Source organism: Peromyscus eremicus, chromosome 3 (genome assembly GCF_949786415.1).
Source record: "Peromyscus eremicus chromosome 3, PerEre_H2_v1, whole genome shotgun sequence".
Lineage (NCBI taxonomy): Eukaryota > Metazoa > Chordata > Mammalia > Rodentia > Cricetidae > Peromyscus > Peromyscus eremicus.
Window position 1 is genome coordinate 152,980,047 of NC_081418.1, and position 15,529 is coordinate 152,995,575.

At 46.0% G+C, this 15,529-nt stretch overlaps 1 protein-coding gene across 1 annotated transcript in view; it reads right to left on the reverse strand.

Moving 5' to 3' along the window:
* Positions 1-15,529, reverse strand: part of Dnai7 (dynein axonemal intermediate chain 7) — a 48,582-nt gene that overhangs the window by 8,910 nt on the left and 24,143 nt on the right. The window contains exons 8-11 of the mRNA XM_059256346.1: positions 13,615-13,718; positions 12,149-12,476; positions 5,460-5,541; positions 2,593-2,753 (exon numbers count right to left, since the gene is read on the reverse strand). Coding sequence (XP_059112329.1) covers positions 2,593-2,753; positions 5,460-5,541; positions 12,149-12,476; positions 13,615-13,718 — 675 coding nt within the window. The remainder of the gene's footprint in view (positions 1-2,592; positions 2,754-5,459; positions 5,542-12,148; positions 12,477-13,614; positions 13,719-15,529) is intronic.

A 15,529-nucleotide genomic window follows, 5' to 3' on the forward strand; every position in this document is an offset into this window, starting at 1 on the left:
GTGGGTGAAGGTCCCCAGCTGACGCCGATTCCTGAGGCAAGGCAGGGCTGTGAACCATTTGAATCAACAGGGACAGAAGGCACCAGGGGAGGTGAAAGTCAGAAAATCCAGGAGAACATTCTGGAATACAGGAAATGAAGAGCCCTGCAGTCAGGTGAGCACACACTGTCCTCTCGGGAGCCACACAGGCATGCGGGAGAATTCTGTGGATTCCGGTGCTTGATACAAAGAGGTAAGGCAGGACACTGACCAAATTCAACAGCACATGTTTGGATGATTTCTTGAAAAACTTGTCTTGGGCTGAACCTTCCTGTGGATGAAGAGTTTTGAAGGTCTGCCTTCACTGAGGGATGTCTTTTTCTAGATAAGTACTCTGCCACTGAGCTATACCACCAGCATCAAAGGGATGATTTTCTTAGTTTGCCACGTGTGTGCAGACCACATTATCTCCCTTAGATTTGCTCTTATTTCATGGGGAGGAAGGGAAAGAAAAGGCCTAATCAAAATCAGCTGGGCAAAGAGTCCGATGGATAAAACCCAGGTACACATACACACAGCACGTGAGATCGTGTGTGGCACACCTGCACTATTAAATCTTGCTGGGAGTGATCAGGAAAAACATCTGCGTGGACCTGGAAGTTACCTCCGAACACTTACAGGCATGGGGCCCGTCAGCCAAGTCCAGTAAGTGGTGCTGAACTGTGGTGATGTTTTATCTGTATCACCCCAATAAAGCTTACTTGGAGCTCAGAGGAAAACTCCAGTCACTATATTAAACATAGAGGTCAGGCAGTGGTAGCACACACCTTTAATCCTAGCATTCGGGAGGCAGAGATCCATCCCGATCTCTGTGAGTTCAAGGACACACTGGGAACAGAGCCATGAGTGGTAACACATGCCTTTAATCCCAGCACTAACCATTGAGGTCTGGAGGTTTGTACAGACAGACAGGAAGTGATGGAGCTGGGCAGAAAGAGGAAGTGATGGAGATGAAGCTGGGCGGAGAGAGGAAGTGAGATGGCAGGGACAGAAAGGCATATAGCGTGGGTATACAGGAAGTAGTTCTCTCTGGAGGCTGAGGGTTGATAAAGTGAGGTTGGCTATGGCTTGTCCTGTTCCTCTGATCTCTCAGTTTTAACCCCAATATCTGGCTCTGGGTTTTTATTAATAAGATCATTTAGCAGTTCGTCTACACTGAACCAACAAGTAGAAGGCAGCTTGTTTTGTGGGGCTGGGGTTTGAATACAGGGCCTTGCTCATACCCAAGCCTCTGAGTTAAGAGTTTGGCATATTGTTTTAAACATTCTGAGAAGGGTTGTACAAGTGGTCAGTTGACCCGGTACGAGTAGGGGCTCATCTTCCTTCCCAGGTATTGAGAATGGGAGTATGGAACTAAACAAACAAAACGAAAAACAAAAAAAGCCACTTTTTTTTTTTTTTAAGTTTTGTTTCTCAGACATAAGAAATACTTTTTATTTGGAGCTATTTATAGGTTAGAGCAATTTCAGGTACAGGAGGCCATAGGTGGGACCAGTTAGCACATGCTAAACCAACCCACTAAAAATGAAAATAAATGAATTAGAACAGTGTACACTTGTAATCTCAGCACTTGGGAGGCTGAGGCAGGGGGACCACCACAAAAACCTGGCTATAAAGTAAGCTGCAGGAAGTCTGGGATTCCTAGTGAGACCTTGTCTCAGAAAGCAAAACAAACAGAAACTATAGACGGACATACACCAGGTCCTTACAGGAGGGGCTGTGTGAGATGGGGCAGCTCCAACAGGGTAATCCAAGCCTGGGGGCCCAGCACAGGGTGACAGCTGGGAATTCCTGTCACTGGTGTCCTCAGGGTGCCGTGTGCTGGCAGTCCCAGCCTCCACTGACTCAGTGGATCTGAGGCCACCAACCACTGTGACATCCCCAGGTGCTGCTCTGTCCTAATGGCCAGCCTGTTCATGGACGTTCTCTAGGTAGATTCATACAGGTGCTGCCCAGCCCTCAGGGCATGTGCTGTGAAAACCTCACTCTGGGTTTTTGGCAGTTCTGAGGGTCAGACTCAGAGTGTCACCCATGCCAGGAGCATGCTCTACCACTGAGCTGAATCCCAGCCTAGGAATTTCTGATTTAGTGACTTATGAACTTGTTTTTCTAGAAAATTCCCCAGTGACCACAGAGGTCGTTGAAGCTTCTGTAAGCATGGAAGCAGAGCAGAGCTGGGCAGCTGTGACGTCCCCCTGGGATGTCCCTCTGCTGCTGTTCTCCATAAGCACACCTGAACTAGAACATAGGCGTGCCCACAGTTTTCTACAGAGGCCTCAGTGCCAAAGAGGAGGGCTGTGGGGTTCTCAGAGTCAGGACAGCCTAGCAAGGTGAAAATAGTTACCATCTGGCCATTTCACAGAAAATCAGTATTTGCCAAGATCTGATGCAGACAAGCAGTATTATGGATCAGTCAGCACTTTGGGACATTAGTATTGTAGGTTTACAGGAAAGAATTTCTCCAACAATGGGACCAATGTGCATCAGACGCTGAGATCATGGGCAATGAAGTAAAATGATTTCACCTACAATTCACACGGAGGCGTCTCCTACCTCGACTAGTACCCAGCCCTTCACTGGTTTGCACTGAGGGGGCAGCTCCAGGATGTCCAGGTGGTACACGCCACCCAGGGTGGAGAAATGGCACAGGTCCACCTCCTTCTCCTCACTGGTTTGTGGAAACTCCAGGGTGTTCTCTATCAGGCGCAGCTGTGCTGAAATGAACCACAGTTAGGGCGGTTTCAGATCAGACTTGAGTGTCTTGTGTTGAGGGGGGGTTCGAAACAAAATCCCAGGACTGCTGAGGGAGGTTTGTCTTTGGGTACTACACTTCATGCATGGTTCTTAAAGTGTCTCACTAGCCAGCCTCGAGGGGAGCAGGTGTGTGTACGTGTGAGTGCGTGAATGTGCATGTATACATGGGGGGGTAGGAAGGGCTCTGTTTGCAGCACACACTAGCATTGTAGGAGACTACATATAATAAGCATGTATTAATGGTAAAATTGTATTTCATAAAAAACAGTTTGATCAAAAATTGATAATTACCAAACTAAGTCCTTAAAATTGGACATTATCTGACTAAAAATCCAAAGACGATGGTGGGAAGTTCATAGTGGAAAAGTAGATTTTGGCCCGTGTTTCAAATGAAAAATGGTTATTTCAATAGAAATAGGAGCAGCTCATAGAAAATCCAGGGAAGTGAAGAAGCAGGAACTCTGTAGGATCCTATGATCTAGCAATCCGAGTGCACAGTGAGAAGTCACACCTGCAGTCACCAGGACAGAGGCCGTTCTCACCTCTCACCCCAGGGCAGTCAGCCACTTACAAATGTCATCCTTAGCAGTGGCTGGACTCTATGTGTGGTGCACACCTCTAGCCCCAGTTCTCAGGAGGTAAAGGCAGGAGGGTCCACATGGTGAGTGCTGGGCTAGCCAGGGCTGGGTAATGTGACCCTGCCCCTCCTCCAAAGCTAACTAATATGTACAGTCCAAGTTTCTTCAACCACAAATCTGCATAGTGTCAGTACCTTGTGGTAGAGTTTGGCAGGAGAGAATGTGTGGGTACCGGTAGAGCTAGCAGAGGGCAGACATGGGACTGTAGTGGCATTGCTCCCAAAAGAGACACAGCAGGGGTCCCACGGTCCCACCTGTCTCTTTGGTGAGTGTTCACTCTTTAACTTTTTTTTTTTTTTTTTTTGAGACGGAGTTTTACTGTGTAGATAGGTGTTAAGAAGTGTGTTAGGAAATGTCCTGGAACTTGCTCTGTAGACCAGGTTGGCCTCTAACTTAGAGATCCACCAGCCTCTGCCTCCCAAATGCTAGGATTAAAGGCCTGTGCCACCACTGCCCAGCTAACTTTTAAATGTATTTAATTTATAATTTATTGGCCTAAAAAGAAGCCAGAAGTCCTGCTGGGCTCAGATGCGGAAGGTGACGATATCTCTGACAGGAGTCACCATGTAGGGAACTGGTGTGGATTGCAGGAGGCCCACCTACTCTAGTGTCATGGGTCCAGAAAGAAGAAAAACCTTACCTGGTTTGGCCATAGAAACATTTCAAAGATGGGGGCGGGGTGGTGGTGGAGCTCAACAGGTAGGGTGCTTGCCTTGTATGTACAAGGCCTTGGATTCAATCCTCAGCACCACATAAAGCTTGCTTGGGAGTCCAGCATTGGGAGGTGGAGCCAAGTGGATCAGAAGATGAAGGTCATCCTCAGCTACATAGGGTTTGAGACCAGCCTAAGCTACATGAAACACTGCCTCAGAATATTTAAATAATTGAATAAAAGAATACAAAGATTTAAGTGTGTTAGGAAATGTAAGGAAGCAGACGGAGGTTTGTTAAGACAAATATGCTTGGAAGTACACAGAACAGATTCCTTTGATGTCACTGAGAAAGAGGAGCAGTGAGAGATAAGAGGACAGGCATCATCAGACAAAAGCCAGCCATGTGATCACCTTCACCTTTCCGAGGTGCGTCTAGCATAGGCTACCTGCAGACCAAGACTGTGAAGTGTGGTGATATATTGTGTACCCTAGTAAAATTTACCTGAAGATCAGAGAACAGAACAAGCCACTAGATCAAACATAGAGGCCAAGCAGTGGTAGCACACACCTTTAACCTAGCACTCAGGAGGCAGAGATCTGTCTGGATCTGTGTGAGTTTTCAAAGCCACCCTGGACTACATGAGATTGACTCAGTCTAGGAGAGAAACAGAGCCAGGCAGTAGTGGCTCACACCTTTAATTCCAGTACTGGGAAGTACACATGCTTTTAATGGCTGGGCAGAGAAAGGTATATAAGGCGTGAACACACAGGAACTAGGAGTCTTTCATCTGAGGAGTCCTAGCGGTAAGAGGTGGCTTGTTCCTTTGTCTCTCTGATCTTTCAGCATTCACCCCAATATCAGGATCCTGGGTTTTTTCACTAATAAGACAGATTTAAGATTCGAGCAACATCAGGTGTGTGTTCATGCATGTGCTTGTGAGTGTGTGCTGCAGCAGTGAGTGCAGAGAAGAGATCGGGTGTCATTTCACTTGCAACAGGAATTTAAACAATGCTCCCTTGTTCAGGTTGAATTATGCAGCTACTTTAATAAATGAGGCAGGCTACCACTGTATCCTGGGATCAGTGCTGAATACCATTGTCCAGGACATATATTTTTCCTAAGTATATAACTTAATATTGAGTAGAAAAACATTCCCATCAATAGAAGTCTTTTATCTGATATGATCCCCCAGTTTGAATAAAATCAAAAAAGTGCATAGTGAGAGACAACAGACAAAAGGCTGTGAACATCGCTTATCTTGGGAGAGGGACTGTGAAGGATTTCTACTTTGAACATATTTCCTTGTGCAATGGTCTTGCGTGACTTTTCTAAGAAGAAAACCTCTATCAGACACCGAGGATGTGATGAGAATACCTGCTGAGACAACTTCACTTAGCAACTCCATCTCCAGCTGGTATCTGGGGCCTTTGGAGTTGTCCTCCTCGTGGTAGTAAGTCTGCAACCAAAGGACAGGGGGCTGTGAATGTCGGCATCCACAGAAATTAGTCTGTGACTGGAAAAGGAAGATGTCGATCCGTAAAACAACCTGCGATTTGGGTATGTCCTGGCACTACATCGGGAAAACGTGAAATCCACAAAGTTAATCCATTAAAAATCTAGCATTAAAGTTGGGCATGGTGGTGCAGGCTTTTAATTCCAGCACTCAGGAGGCAGAGGCAGGAAGATCTCTGTCAGTTCGAGGCCAGCCTGGTCTACAGAGTGAGTTCTAGGCCAGCGAGGGCTAAACCAGAGTGAAACCCTTTCTCAGACACCAAACCAAAACAAGAGTAAAACCATTCACCATGATCACTTTCTAGCTCCTAGCCTAAATACTGCCACCTCAGGGGCAAACCTGTTGTTTTGATTTGATATCTATCTCATCCCGTAACCTTTCAATACACATGCAATCCCTTCAGTACACAGACCAGGACATGTCCAGATTGCCAGCTGTCACTCCTCCACGAGACAGCCCACTAAGGAGGAATTAGACAGGAGGTAGCTCAGGTGAGAGCTTACCCAGCATGCAGGAGGACTGGGGTTCGATCCCAGCACTGCATAAAGCAGGGTGATAGCTATGTCTGTGATCCCAGCACTCGGTGGTGAAGGCAGGAGATTCAGAAGTCCAAGGTCTTCCTCGGCTACACAGCCATTTGAGGCCAGCCTGGGCTCCATGACATTCTTTCTCAAAACCACTGACTCCAGACAAACAACAACAAAATGAACAAGCAAACAAGCAAAACTCCTAAGATCATCCAGTGGAAGAGCATCAACCTAACACACAAGCCAAAACTCCTAAGATCATCCAGTGGAAGAGCACCAACCTAACACACAAGCCAAAACTCCTAAGATCATCCAGTGGAAGAGCATCAACCTAACACACAAGCCAAAACTCCTAAGATCATCCAGTGGAAGAGCACCAACCTAACACACAAGCCAAAACTCCTAAGATCATCCAGTGGAAGAGCACCAACCTAACACACAAGCCAAAACTCCTAAGATCATCCAGTGGAAGAGCATCGACCTAACATACAAGCCAAAACTCCTAAGATCATCCAGTGGAAGAGCATCGACCTAACATACAAGCCAAAACTCCTAAGATCATCCAGTGGAAGAGCATCGACCTAACATACAAGCCAAAACTCCTAAGATCATCCAGTGGAAGAGCATCGACCTAACACACAAGCCAAAACTCCTAAGATCATCCAGTGGAAGAGCACCGACCTAACACACAAGCCAAAACTCCTAAGATCATCCAGTGGAAGAGCATCGACCTAACACACAAGCCAAAACTCCTAAGATCATCCAGTGGAAGAGCACCAACCTAACATACAAGCCAAAACTCCTAAGATCATCCAGTGGAAGAGCATCGACCTAACATACAAGCCAAAACTCCTAAGATCATCCAGTGGAAGAGCACCAACCTAACATACAAGCCAAAACTCCTAAGATCATCCAGTGGAAGAGCATCAACCTAACATACAAGCCAAAACTCCTAAGATCATCCAGTGGAAGAGCATCAACCTAACATAAACTGAAGTCTTAGGTTTAGTCGACAGTACCATCCCCTGCTCCGCCCCCACAGAGAAAACTAAGATCAGGTTGAGTTCCTTACAGCAGGTACTTCCTAAGAGTTTGATAGTGTGTGTAACACACACACACACACACACACACACTACTGTAAACCTCATACATGCTTGCTCAGTTTTTCTTTTGGAAGGGCTGGGGGTTGAACCCAGTGCCTCACACATGCCAGTCAAGCATCTCTCCATTGAACTACATCTCCAGACCAGTTCAGAGCCCCTTAAAGAGACACTTTGCAACTTGAACTTTTAATTCAAAGACTCATATCCATCTGCTTGTTCCTCAGGGTAATAAAATATTTCTGGAACGAATAACCATTTTAAAAATTGCTCATAAGTGTGCCATACCTCAATTAGGCCCTTCTAAATATTTTGTGCTATATACCAATTTAGAATACACCTACAATACATACAAAAGCCATTTAAATCAATTGAGAGATGGTATTAAGAGCCCTCTAGTGGCCAACTTCTTTTTTTTTTTTTTTTTTTGGTTTTTTTTTTTTTTGGTTTTTTCGAGACAGGGTTTCTCTGTGTAGCTTTGCACCTTTCCTGGAACTCGCTTTGGAGACCAGGCTGGCCTCAAACTCACAGAGATCCGCCTGGCTCTGCCTCCCAAGTGCTGGGATTAAAGGCGTGCGCCACCACCATCCAGCCGGCCAACTTCTTAATAAGCTCATGAAAACAAACCCTACCCAGTCATTTAATGTAAGAGAATCAATTTCAAATCTGCATGAATCTTCACTGTCGACTTGACTAGCTCACACCCTGAGCAGAGTCACCATTCTGTGAGTTGGAGTCTCAAGCTAAAGAGAAATAGAAAGACAAGAGCTGAGCAGTAACATCCATCTCTCTCTGTAGCATGACCCAGGAGCCACATGTGGTCCAGCTGCCATACCTTCCCATGATGCACTTCATCCCATCAGACTGTGAGGTCCAGACAAACCCTTCCTTCCCTAAGTTTCTTCTCTCAGGGACTGTGTCACAGCCGCAAGGAAAGAAACTAACAGGAAATTAGTGCCAAGGACTGGGGCTGTTGCTGTGAGCGCTTGGCCATGTGTTCATAGTTTTGGAACTTGTTTGGAGGGGTATGGAACAGGCTGGAATTGTAGGCCACAGAAGCCCTAGAAGTCTGTCCTCAGAGCTCAATGGACTGTTCTGGTGGGAGTTTGGAAGACCAGAATACTGGGAAAACAGAGAAGAGCGCATAACTTTTCAGACAGTGTATACATAGTGTGGGCCTTCTGAGGGGAGGGGACTTACAGGGAACTGGGCTAGAAGCCGATTATGTTACATCCAGGTAGAGAATCTGGCTTCACTCTGCTCATTTCCTAAAAATCTGAATGAGGCTGGACCCAAAGTACTGAACTAGGTTGTCTGATAGAAGACATTTCCAGACAGTAACCTCCAGGCTGGTGTGGGCCCTCCTCAGTTCGTAGATACACAGTGAGGGAGCAGAAAGCTTTGAAAAATGGCCAATTTGGTAAGAAAGAAGTCAGTCTAAAGGTGAGGATGAGGATGGCAAGAAGCAGCTCTTGTTGCTACAGCTCTAAGAGCCATTAACAGAAACCTGGTCCCCTTCACTAGGACGAGGAGATGCACCCAGGGAGCAAGATCCCACCCACCAAAGACTCCAACTCCCATCCTGCCTGGGCACCTCTGCCTCTGTGGACATCCTACCCACTTCCTCCTTGCCATGTCAAGTGCTGTGTGGCCGGAGGCTGTCATCACACATGCCTCCTGGAAATGTGCCTCTCATCAAGGTCACCTCTCACGGTGACCAGAACTTACCATGTTGTCAGTGTTGTAAAGTTCTTCCCATCTAAATTCCCAGCGGCACGCCACAGCTCCGGGAGGCTAAGGGAGCTCTTTGGAACTGCTCTTTCAGGGTTCTGACTAGTGTGTTGACTAGTGTATGTCACAGGATGCCATCTGGTATCTTCATGTTTCTTCAACATCACACCAAACAGAAACTGCCCAGGGCAGCATTAAACAGTAACAACAAGCAGACAGGCTTAGCCACATTCTCTACGTCCACACAGACTAAGGAAGCTAAGCTTGGTCCTCCCAAGTTCAGAAAGCAAATCAAACACCCGTGGGAACAGGTGTGTGATCTAACCCACACAGGCTCTGTCGGTATTCTTATAGACATCTACAGGAACAGGTGTGTGATCTAACACACACAGGCCCTGTCGGTATTCTTATAGACATCTACAGGAACAGGTGTGCAATCTAACACACACAGGCCCTGTCGGTATTCTTATAGACATCTACAGGAACAGGTGTGCGATCTAACACACACAGGCCCTGTCGGTATTCTTATAGACATCTACAGGAACAGGTGTGAGATCTAACACACACAGGCCCTGTCGGTATTCTTTTAGACATCTACAGGAACAGGTGTGCGATCTAACACACACAGGCTCTGTCGGTATTCTTATAGACAGCTACAGGAACAGGTGTGTGATCTAACACACACAGGCTCTGTCGGTATTCTTATGAATTCATAGGCTTAGGCTTTTAATATGAAATCCTTTCAGGGGCCGGGGGATGACTCAGAGCAGGTAAGAGAACTGCTGTCCTTCAGGAGGCCCTGAGTGGTCCCCCAGAACCAGAATGGAGCAGCTCACAGTCACCATAACTTCAGCTCCAGGGGTTGTGACACCCTCCTCTGCGCCCCCCCAGCACTCCTTTCATGTGTACAAACCCAAATATACACACATAACTAAAACTAAAGCCTTCTATAAAAACTGTTTCCTAAATCACCTAAATTTACAGAATGACAAATCATGATCCCACGAGGCCACCGTAACTGAGTCATGGATAGAAGACAGAATGCTTTAGTTGTGCGGATTCAAGCCATAGCTCAAATTATGTAGTTTCTAATTATTGTTTTGCAGTTTTTAAGTTAGTATAATTCCTATGTAAGATACTGGTAGACTCATATCAGTTATTAACTATGGTCAAGCCACTGGATGCAGAGTGAAATATTATCTAACACTGACAGTCCAGGAACTTCTTGAGCAGTGAATCTCAACCCATAGGTCACGGCTCCCTTGGGGGTTGAACACCCATTCACAGGGGTCACATATCAGATATTTACATTATGATTCATAACAGTAGCAAAATTACAGTTATGAAGTAGTGACAAAATAGTTTTATGGTTGGGGTCCCCACAATGTGAGGAACTGTATTAGAGGGTCGCAGCATTAGGAAGGTTGTGAACCACTGCTCTAGAGACTCAGAAAGACCGCTCATTTGCTCTTGATTTTTATGACCTCACGACTGCAACCACTGCCACCTGTAAGTCAACCTCACGTCTTTTTCTTTTCCATTTTCATTCATACTGAAATGGTGTTGGTTCAGAGACAATTTCCCACACCCTCCCACCCACACATACTGCTTCCTATCTTACAGTCAAAGCGAATCAGGCTGCCACGCCTGACCTGCAGGGGTTGGGGTACAATCTTTACTCGCCCTGGGAGGGAAAAGTGAGCAGAAGCACTGAACCCCAAGAAAGCTACCACCCACAGAGCTGAACTGAAACCAAACAAAGTCATTTCTGTCTTAAACTTTTCTATCCGTTTGTTTTTTAGACAGTCTTACTATATAGACCAGAATGGTTGTGGTCTCACAACGATCCACCTGCCGCTGCCTCCTGAGAACTGACAGATTTTTGAGGATGGGGGAAAAATCGGTTATTTCTCATTGCTGTAGCAGCCTGTCCAGTTTTCTGGTTCTCTTCCCTTCAGACCTTTTTAACTCTCCTGTTACAACCACACACAAAACACAACTAACTATCTGAGAGTCAACTCACATCCACTTTACATTGCTTTAGTTTCCAGAGTCTTTAAAACTTCTTGATACAACTGTTGTATTTCAAACAGGATTTTTCAACATGTTCTTAGAATATCAAATAATTCAAAGTTTTAGAATTTTACATTTGTGTGTAAATAGTATGGGTGTGTGTGTGTGTGTGTGTGTGTGTGTGTGTGTGTGTGTGTGTGTACTCAGGGTAGAGGGGGACACTGGCTGTCCTGTTTACCAATCTCTGCCTTATTTCCTAGAGACAGGGTCTCCCACTAACCTTGGGTGATGGCCAGCAAGCCCTGTGGATCCTATCTCTGTTCGCCCACAATGCTGGGGTTACATGTGCATGTGTGGCCACACTCTGATGTTTTCATGCTTTCGTAGCAGATACCTTCCCTGCTGAACCTCTTCCTAGCCCCAGGCCTGTGGCTATTCAATTGCTCAAATAGTGCATCAGAGGTAACAGGACCTCTAGACGTGCTATATCTCAAGATAATCAGTTGGCCCTGCCTGGTGATGCACACCTTTAACCCCAGCACTCGGGAGGCAGAGGTGGGCAGATCTCTGTGAGTTTGAAGCCAGGCTGGTCTACAGAGTGAGTTCCAGGACAGCCAGGGCTACATAGTGAGACCATGTCTCACAAACAACAAGTCTTCAAAAGCCAAATCCTGGGGAAATGGCAGAAGATGTGAACTCTTCCAGGGTGCACAAGCATTTGCTGTCAGTTCTACTCAAGAACAGGCTGCCTGGAAGGAGTGGCCATGGACAAGCACCCCACACCCCAGCCTCACGGCTTTGCAGCAGACGACGGGACATGAGAAGCAGCCCTGGGATGCTGAAGCAGCTGCTTCTGCAGGCACCGACTGTGGACGGAGGGGAGAAAGACACATTGGAAACCAGGGTCCGGGCAAGAAAGGGGCTTCTAAACAGTTTCTATTTGTTCAGGAAGAATCTTGAGAATGCCTCCAGGGACGTGCTACTGCTCCCTGCACAGAGCAAAAAATACACAAAATCCGTTTAGAGCATGTCCGCCTGAGCTAAATGTCTCATGCCAGAAACCTCAGCACTTGAGAGACTGAGGCAGGGGGACTGCTATAAGTTTGGACTATCTGGCCTGGAATGTGTTATGAGATACCACCTCAGACAGATAGACAGACAGCGCCCAACCCTTCGTACGTCAATGGTCTCTAGCGCCTCAGAGTTGGGTTCTTCCTCTTGGACCAAGCTGAGCTCTGTTTCTTGTTTAGACTGCGACTCGGCAGCTTGGTTTGTGGCGCTTTCCTCAGCAAAGACCTTTTCCTCAGTGATGGCCTTTTCTGTACACTCTTCTTTGAAATGTTTCACTGCCGTAGGAACATGGTCTTCCTTAGTGATGGTGTTGGGGTATAGGGGGCTGACATGATCATAGCGTGTGTGTAGGAGCCGAAGAGCAACATCACTTGTAGCTAGTATCCTTGGGATTTCAAATCCAACTTGTGTTTCAGCGAATTTCACACTTCGATACCTGCCAGTAATTAATTGATAGAAACAAGGAGGATGAGTCCCAGGAAAGTCTGGGTGTCACACCGCACCTTTGCGGGTGTCGGTTTTAATGCCCCCCTGCTTCTGTGTCCTGTGTATACTCGCTTTATCTGCAGCACTGGGACCCAGTGTTTCTCAGAACACTCTCTTGGGTTCCAACCCAACACCTTCTCTCCAGCAGCAACTTCTGTTTCCCCAGAGCCTCCCGGTGCCCTACCCAGCCTCCTCTGTCTCTCTAAATCTGATCACCTATGGCTTCTACCACTGCTCGCCTTACCAGGTGTCAGTGTGAACTTTGGTTTTCCTGGTGAGGAGGAAGAGGCCTCCCAGAATGAACTCTAAGAGGCTCTGAATGACCTTTCCATATGTGTTAACAAATGACCCTTTCATATGTGTGAACATACTTCATGCTCAGACAACTCCATGACACAGAAAACATGGGTTTTCACTGATGACTCTCCAAATACACCCCACTCCAGACTTCTCTCAGCGCCTGCCATAGTTTTACAGCTGGGTACTCAGACAGTCTAGCACTGAACTAATCCTTGCAATCCTTTCCTATCATTATCAGAATAAAGCCAAACCTTACTGTCCCCATTATTCCTTACTGCTATCTCACGCAGGAAAGCATGCCATCTCATGCAGGAAAGCATGCCATCTCATGCAGGAAAGCATGCCATCTCATGCAGGAAAGCATGCCATTATCCCCTCTCCTACAGACAAATTTCCTTTACGATTCTGTGTGTAGCATTCTCAACAACAAAAAGGCTGACATGTCTTGAAGTTTATAGAAATCACAGTGTTTTGTAGAAAATACAACTTGGGAAATATTTTGTTTCTTCCTTTTATGAAACATCAAAAATGGAGCTCAGAGCCAGGCCTGATGTTGCACACCTGCGATCCCAGCACTGGGGAAGCTGATTTATGCACACGAGTATCTTTTCTACATGTATACATGTATACCACTCATGTGACCAGCACGGGAAGACACCATATTCACTGTGCATATCTAGACACTGGGATATAATGACTCAGATACAATGACTTATAGAAATTGATGTTTAAACTTCAAGCCAACCTACTAAACACCTGTGTCTCTGGGGAAGTGTTAGGGGGAGTACCTGGGATTCTTTTTTAGGTTTGCCCACACATACAGGGTAACATTCTCATCTTGGATGATTTTTTCCATGTTCCCGCTGTCCAGATCTGCTAAGGTACTAGCCTCCTGTAAGAGAAAAACATAGAAGAGCCTCTCACAGTCATACAGCTTGGGATAGTCACACAGTCACTGGTATCCTGGGTTCCCTGTATTATTACAAGAATAATCTGGATAAAAGTAAATTTAAGTCAAAATAGCAAAGAATTTTTCTGGAAAAAAATAATTCAGAGCCCAAGGGGATGGCTTCACTTGTTAAAGGGACTGCCATATGCGAGGACCAAAGTTTGGGTCCCCAGGACCTCTGTAGATGTCTGGTGGCTTCCTGTAATGTCAGCCTGGTAAGACAGGGATAGGAATGCTTAGAGGGAGCTGGCTAGCTAGACCAGCCCTACCACTGTAAAGCATCACCAGGTTCTCTGGTTCCCTTTGATGCACTAAGATCTGGCTTGTACCATATCTCTATTTCAAATGTAATATTACAATGTATAATGTAAGATGAAAAGATACTACGTCTGCTTTCTCTTACAGTAAACATCTTAGTCACTAATAACCCTACCCAATCCTTACTCCATTTGTCCTACAATACGCACAGTAGATGCAAAAATGTGACGTGCATAGTACAGCAAGGGTCAGCTCAAATCTATCTGTAGAACTATTTAAACTTAGACCATATCCCAGCAAGGCTGTCCAAGGACCCTTCTAAATCAAAAGAACCAAAAGACAAAATGCCTGAAACCGCTGTATGATTTTGTAGTGTTCTGATGATTCTGTAGTGTAGGCCTGCAGACTGTGTTCTGATGATTCTGTAGTGTAGGGCTACAAACTGTCCTGATGATTCTGTAGTGTAGGCCTGCAGACTGTGTTCTGATGATTCTGTAGTGTAGGGCTACAAACTGTCCTGATGATTCTGTAGTGTAGGCCTGCAGACTGTGTTCTGATGATTCTGTAGTGTAGGGCTACAAACTGTCCTGATGATTCTGTAGTGTAGGCCTGCAGACTGTGTTCTGATGATTCTGTAGTGTATACCTGCAGACTGTGTTCTGATGATTCTGTAGTGTATACCTGCAGACTGTGTTCTGATGATTCTGTAGTGTAGGGCTGTAGACTGTGTTCTGATGATTCTGTAGTGTAGGCCTGCAGGCTGTGTTCTGATGATTCTGTAGTATAGGGCTACAAACTGTCCTGATGATTCTGTAGTGTAGGGCTACAAACTGTCCTGATGATTCTGTAGTGTAGGCCTGCAGACTGTGTTCTGATGATTCTGTAGTGTATACCTGCAGACTGTTCTGATGATTCTATAATGTAGGGCTGCAGACTGTGTCCTGATGATTCTGTAGTGTAGGGCTGCAGACTGTGTTCTGATGATTCTGTAGTGTAGGGCTACAAACTGTAGACTGTGTTCTGATGATTCTGTAGTGTAGGGCTACAAACTGTCCTGATGATTCTGTAGTGTATACCTGCAGACTGTGTTCTGATGATTCTGTAGTGTAGGGCTACAAACTGTCCTGATGATTCTGTAGTGTAGGCCTGCAGACTGTGTTCTGATGATTCTGTAGTGTAGGGCTACAAACTGTCCTGATGATTCTGTAGTGTAGGCCTGCAGACTGTGTTCTGATGATTCTGTAGTGTAGGGCTACAAACTGTCCTGATGATTCTGTAGTGTAGGCCTGCAGACTGTGTTCTGATTATTCTGTAGTGTATACCTGCAGACTGTGTTCTGATGATTCTGTAGTGTAGGCCTGCAGACTGTGTTCTGATGATTCTGTAGTGTAGGCCTGCAGACTGTGTTCTGATGATTCTGTAGTGTAGGGCTGTAGACTGTGTTCTGATGATTCTGTAGTGTAGGGCTGCAGACTGTGTTCTGATGATTCTGTAGT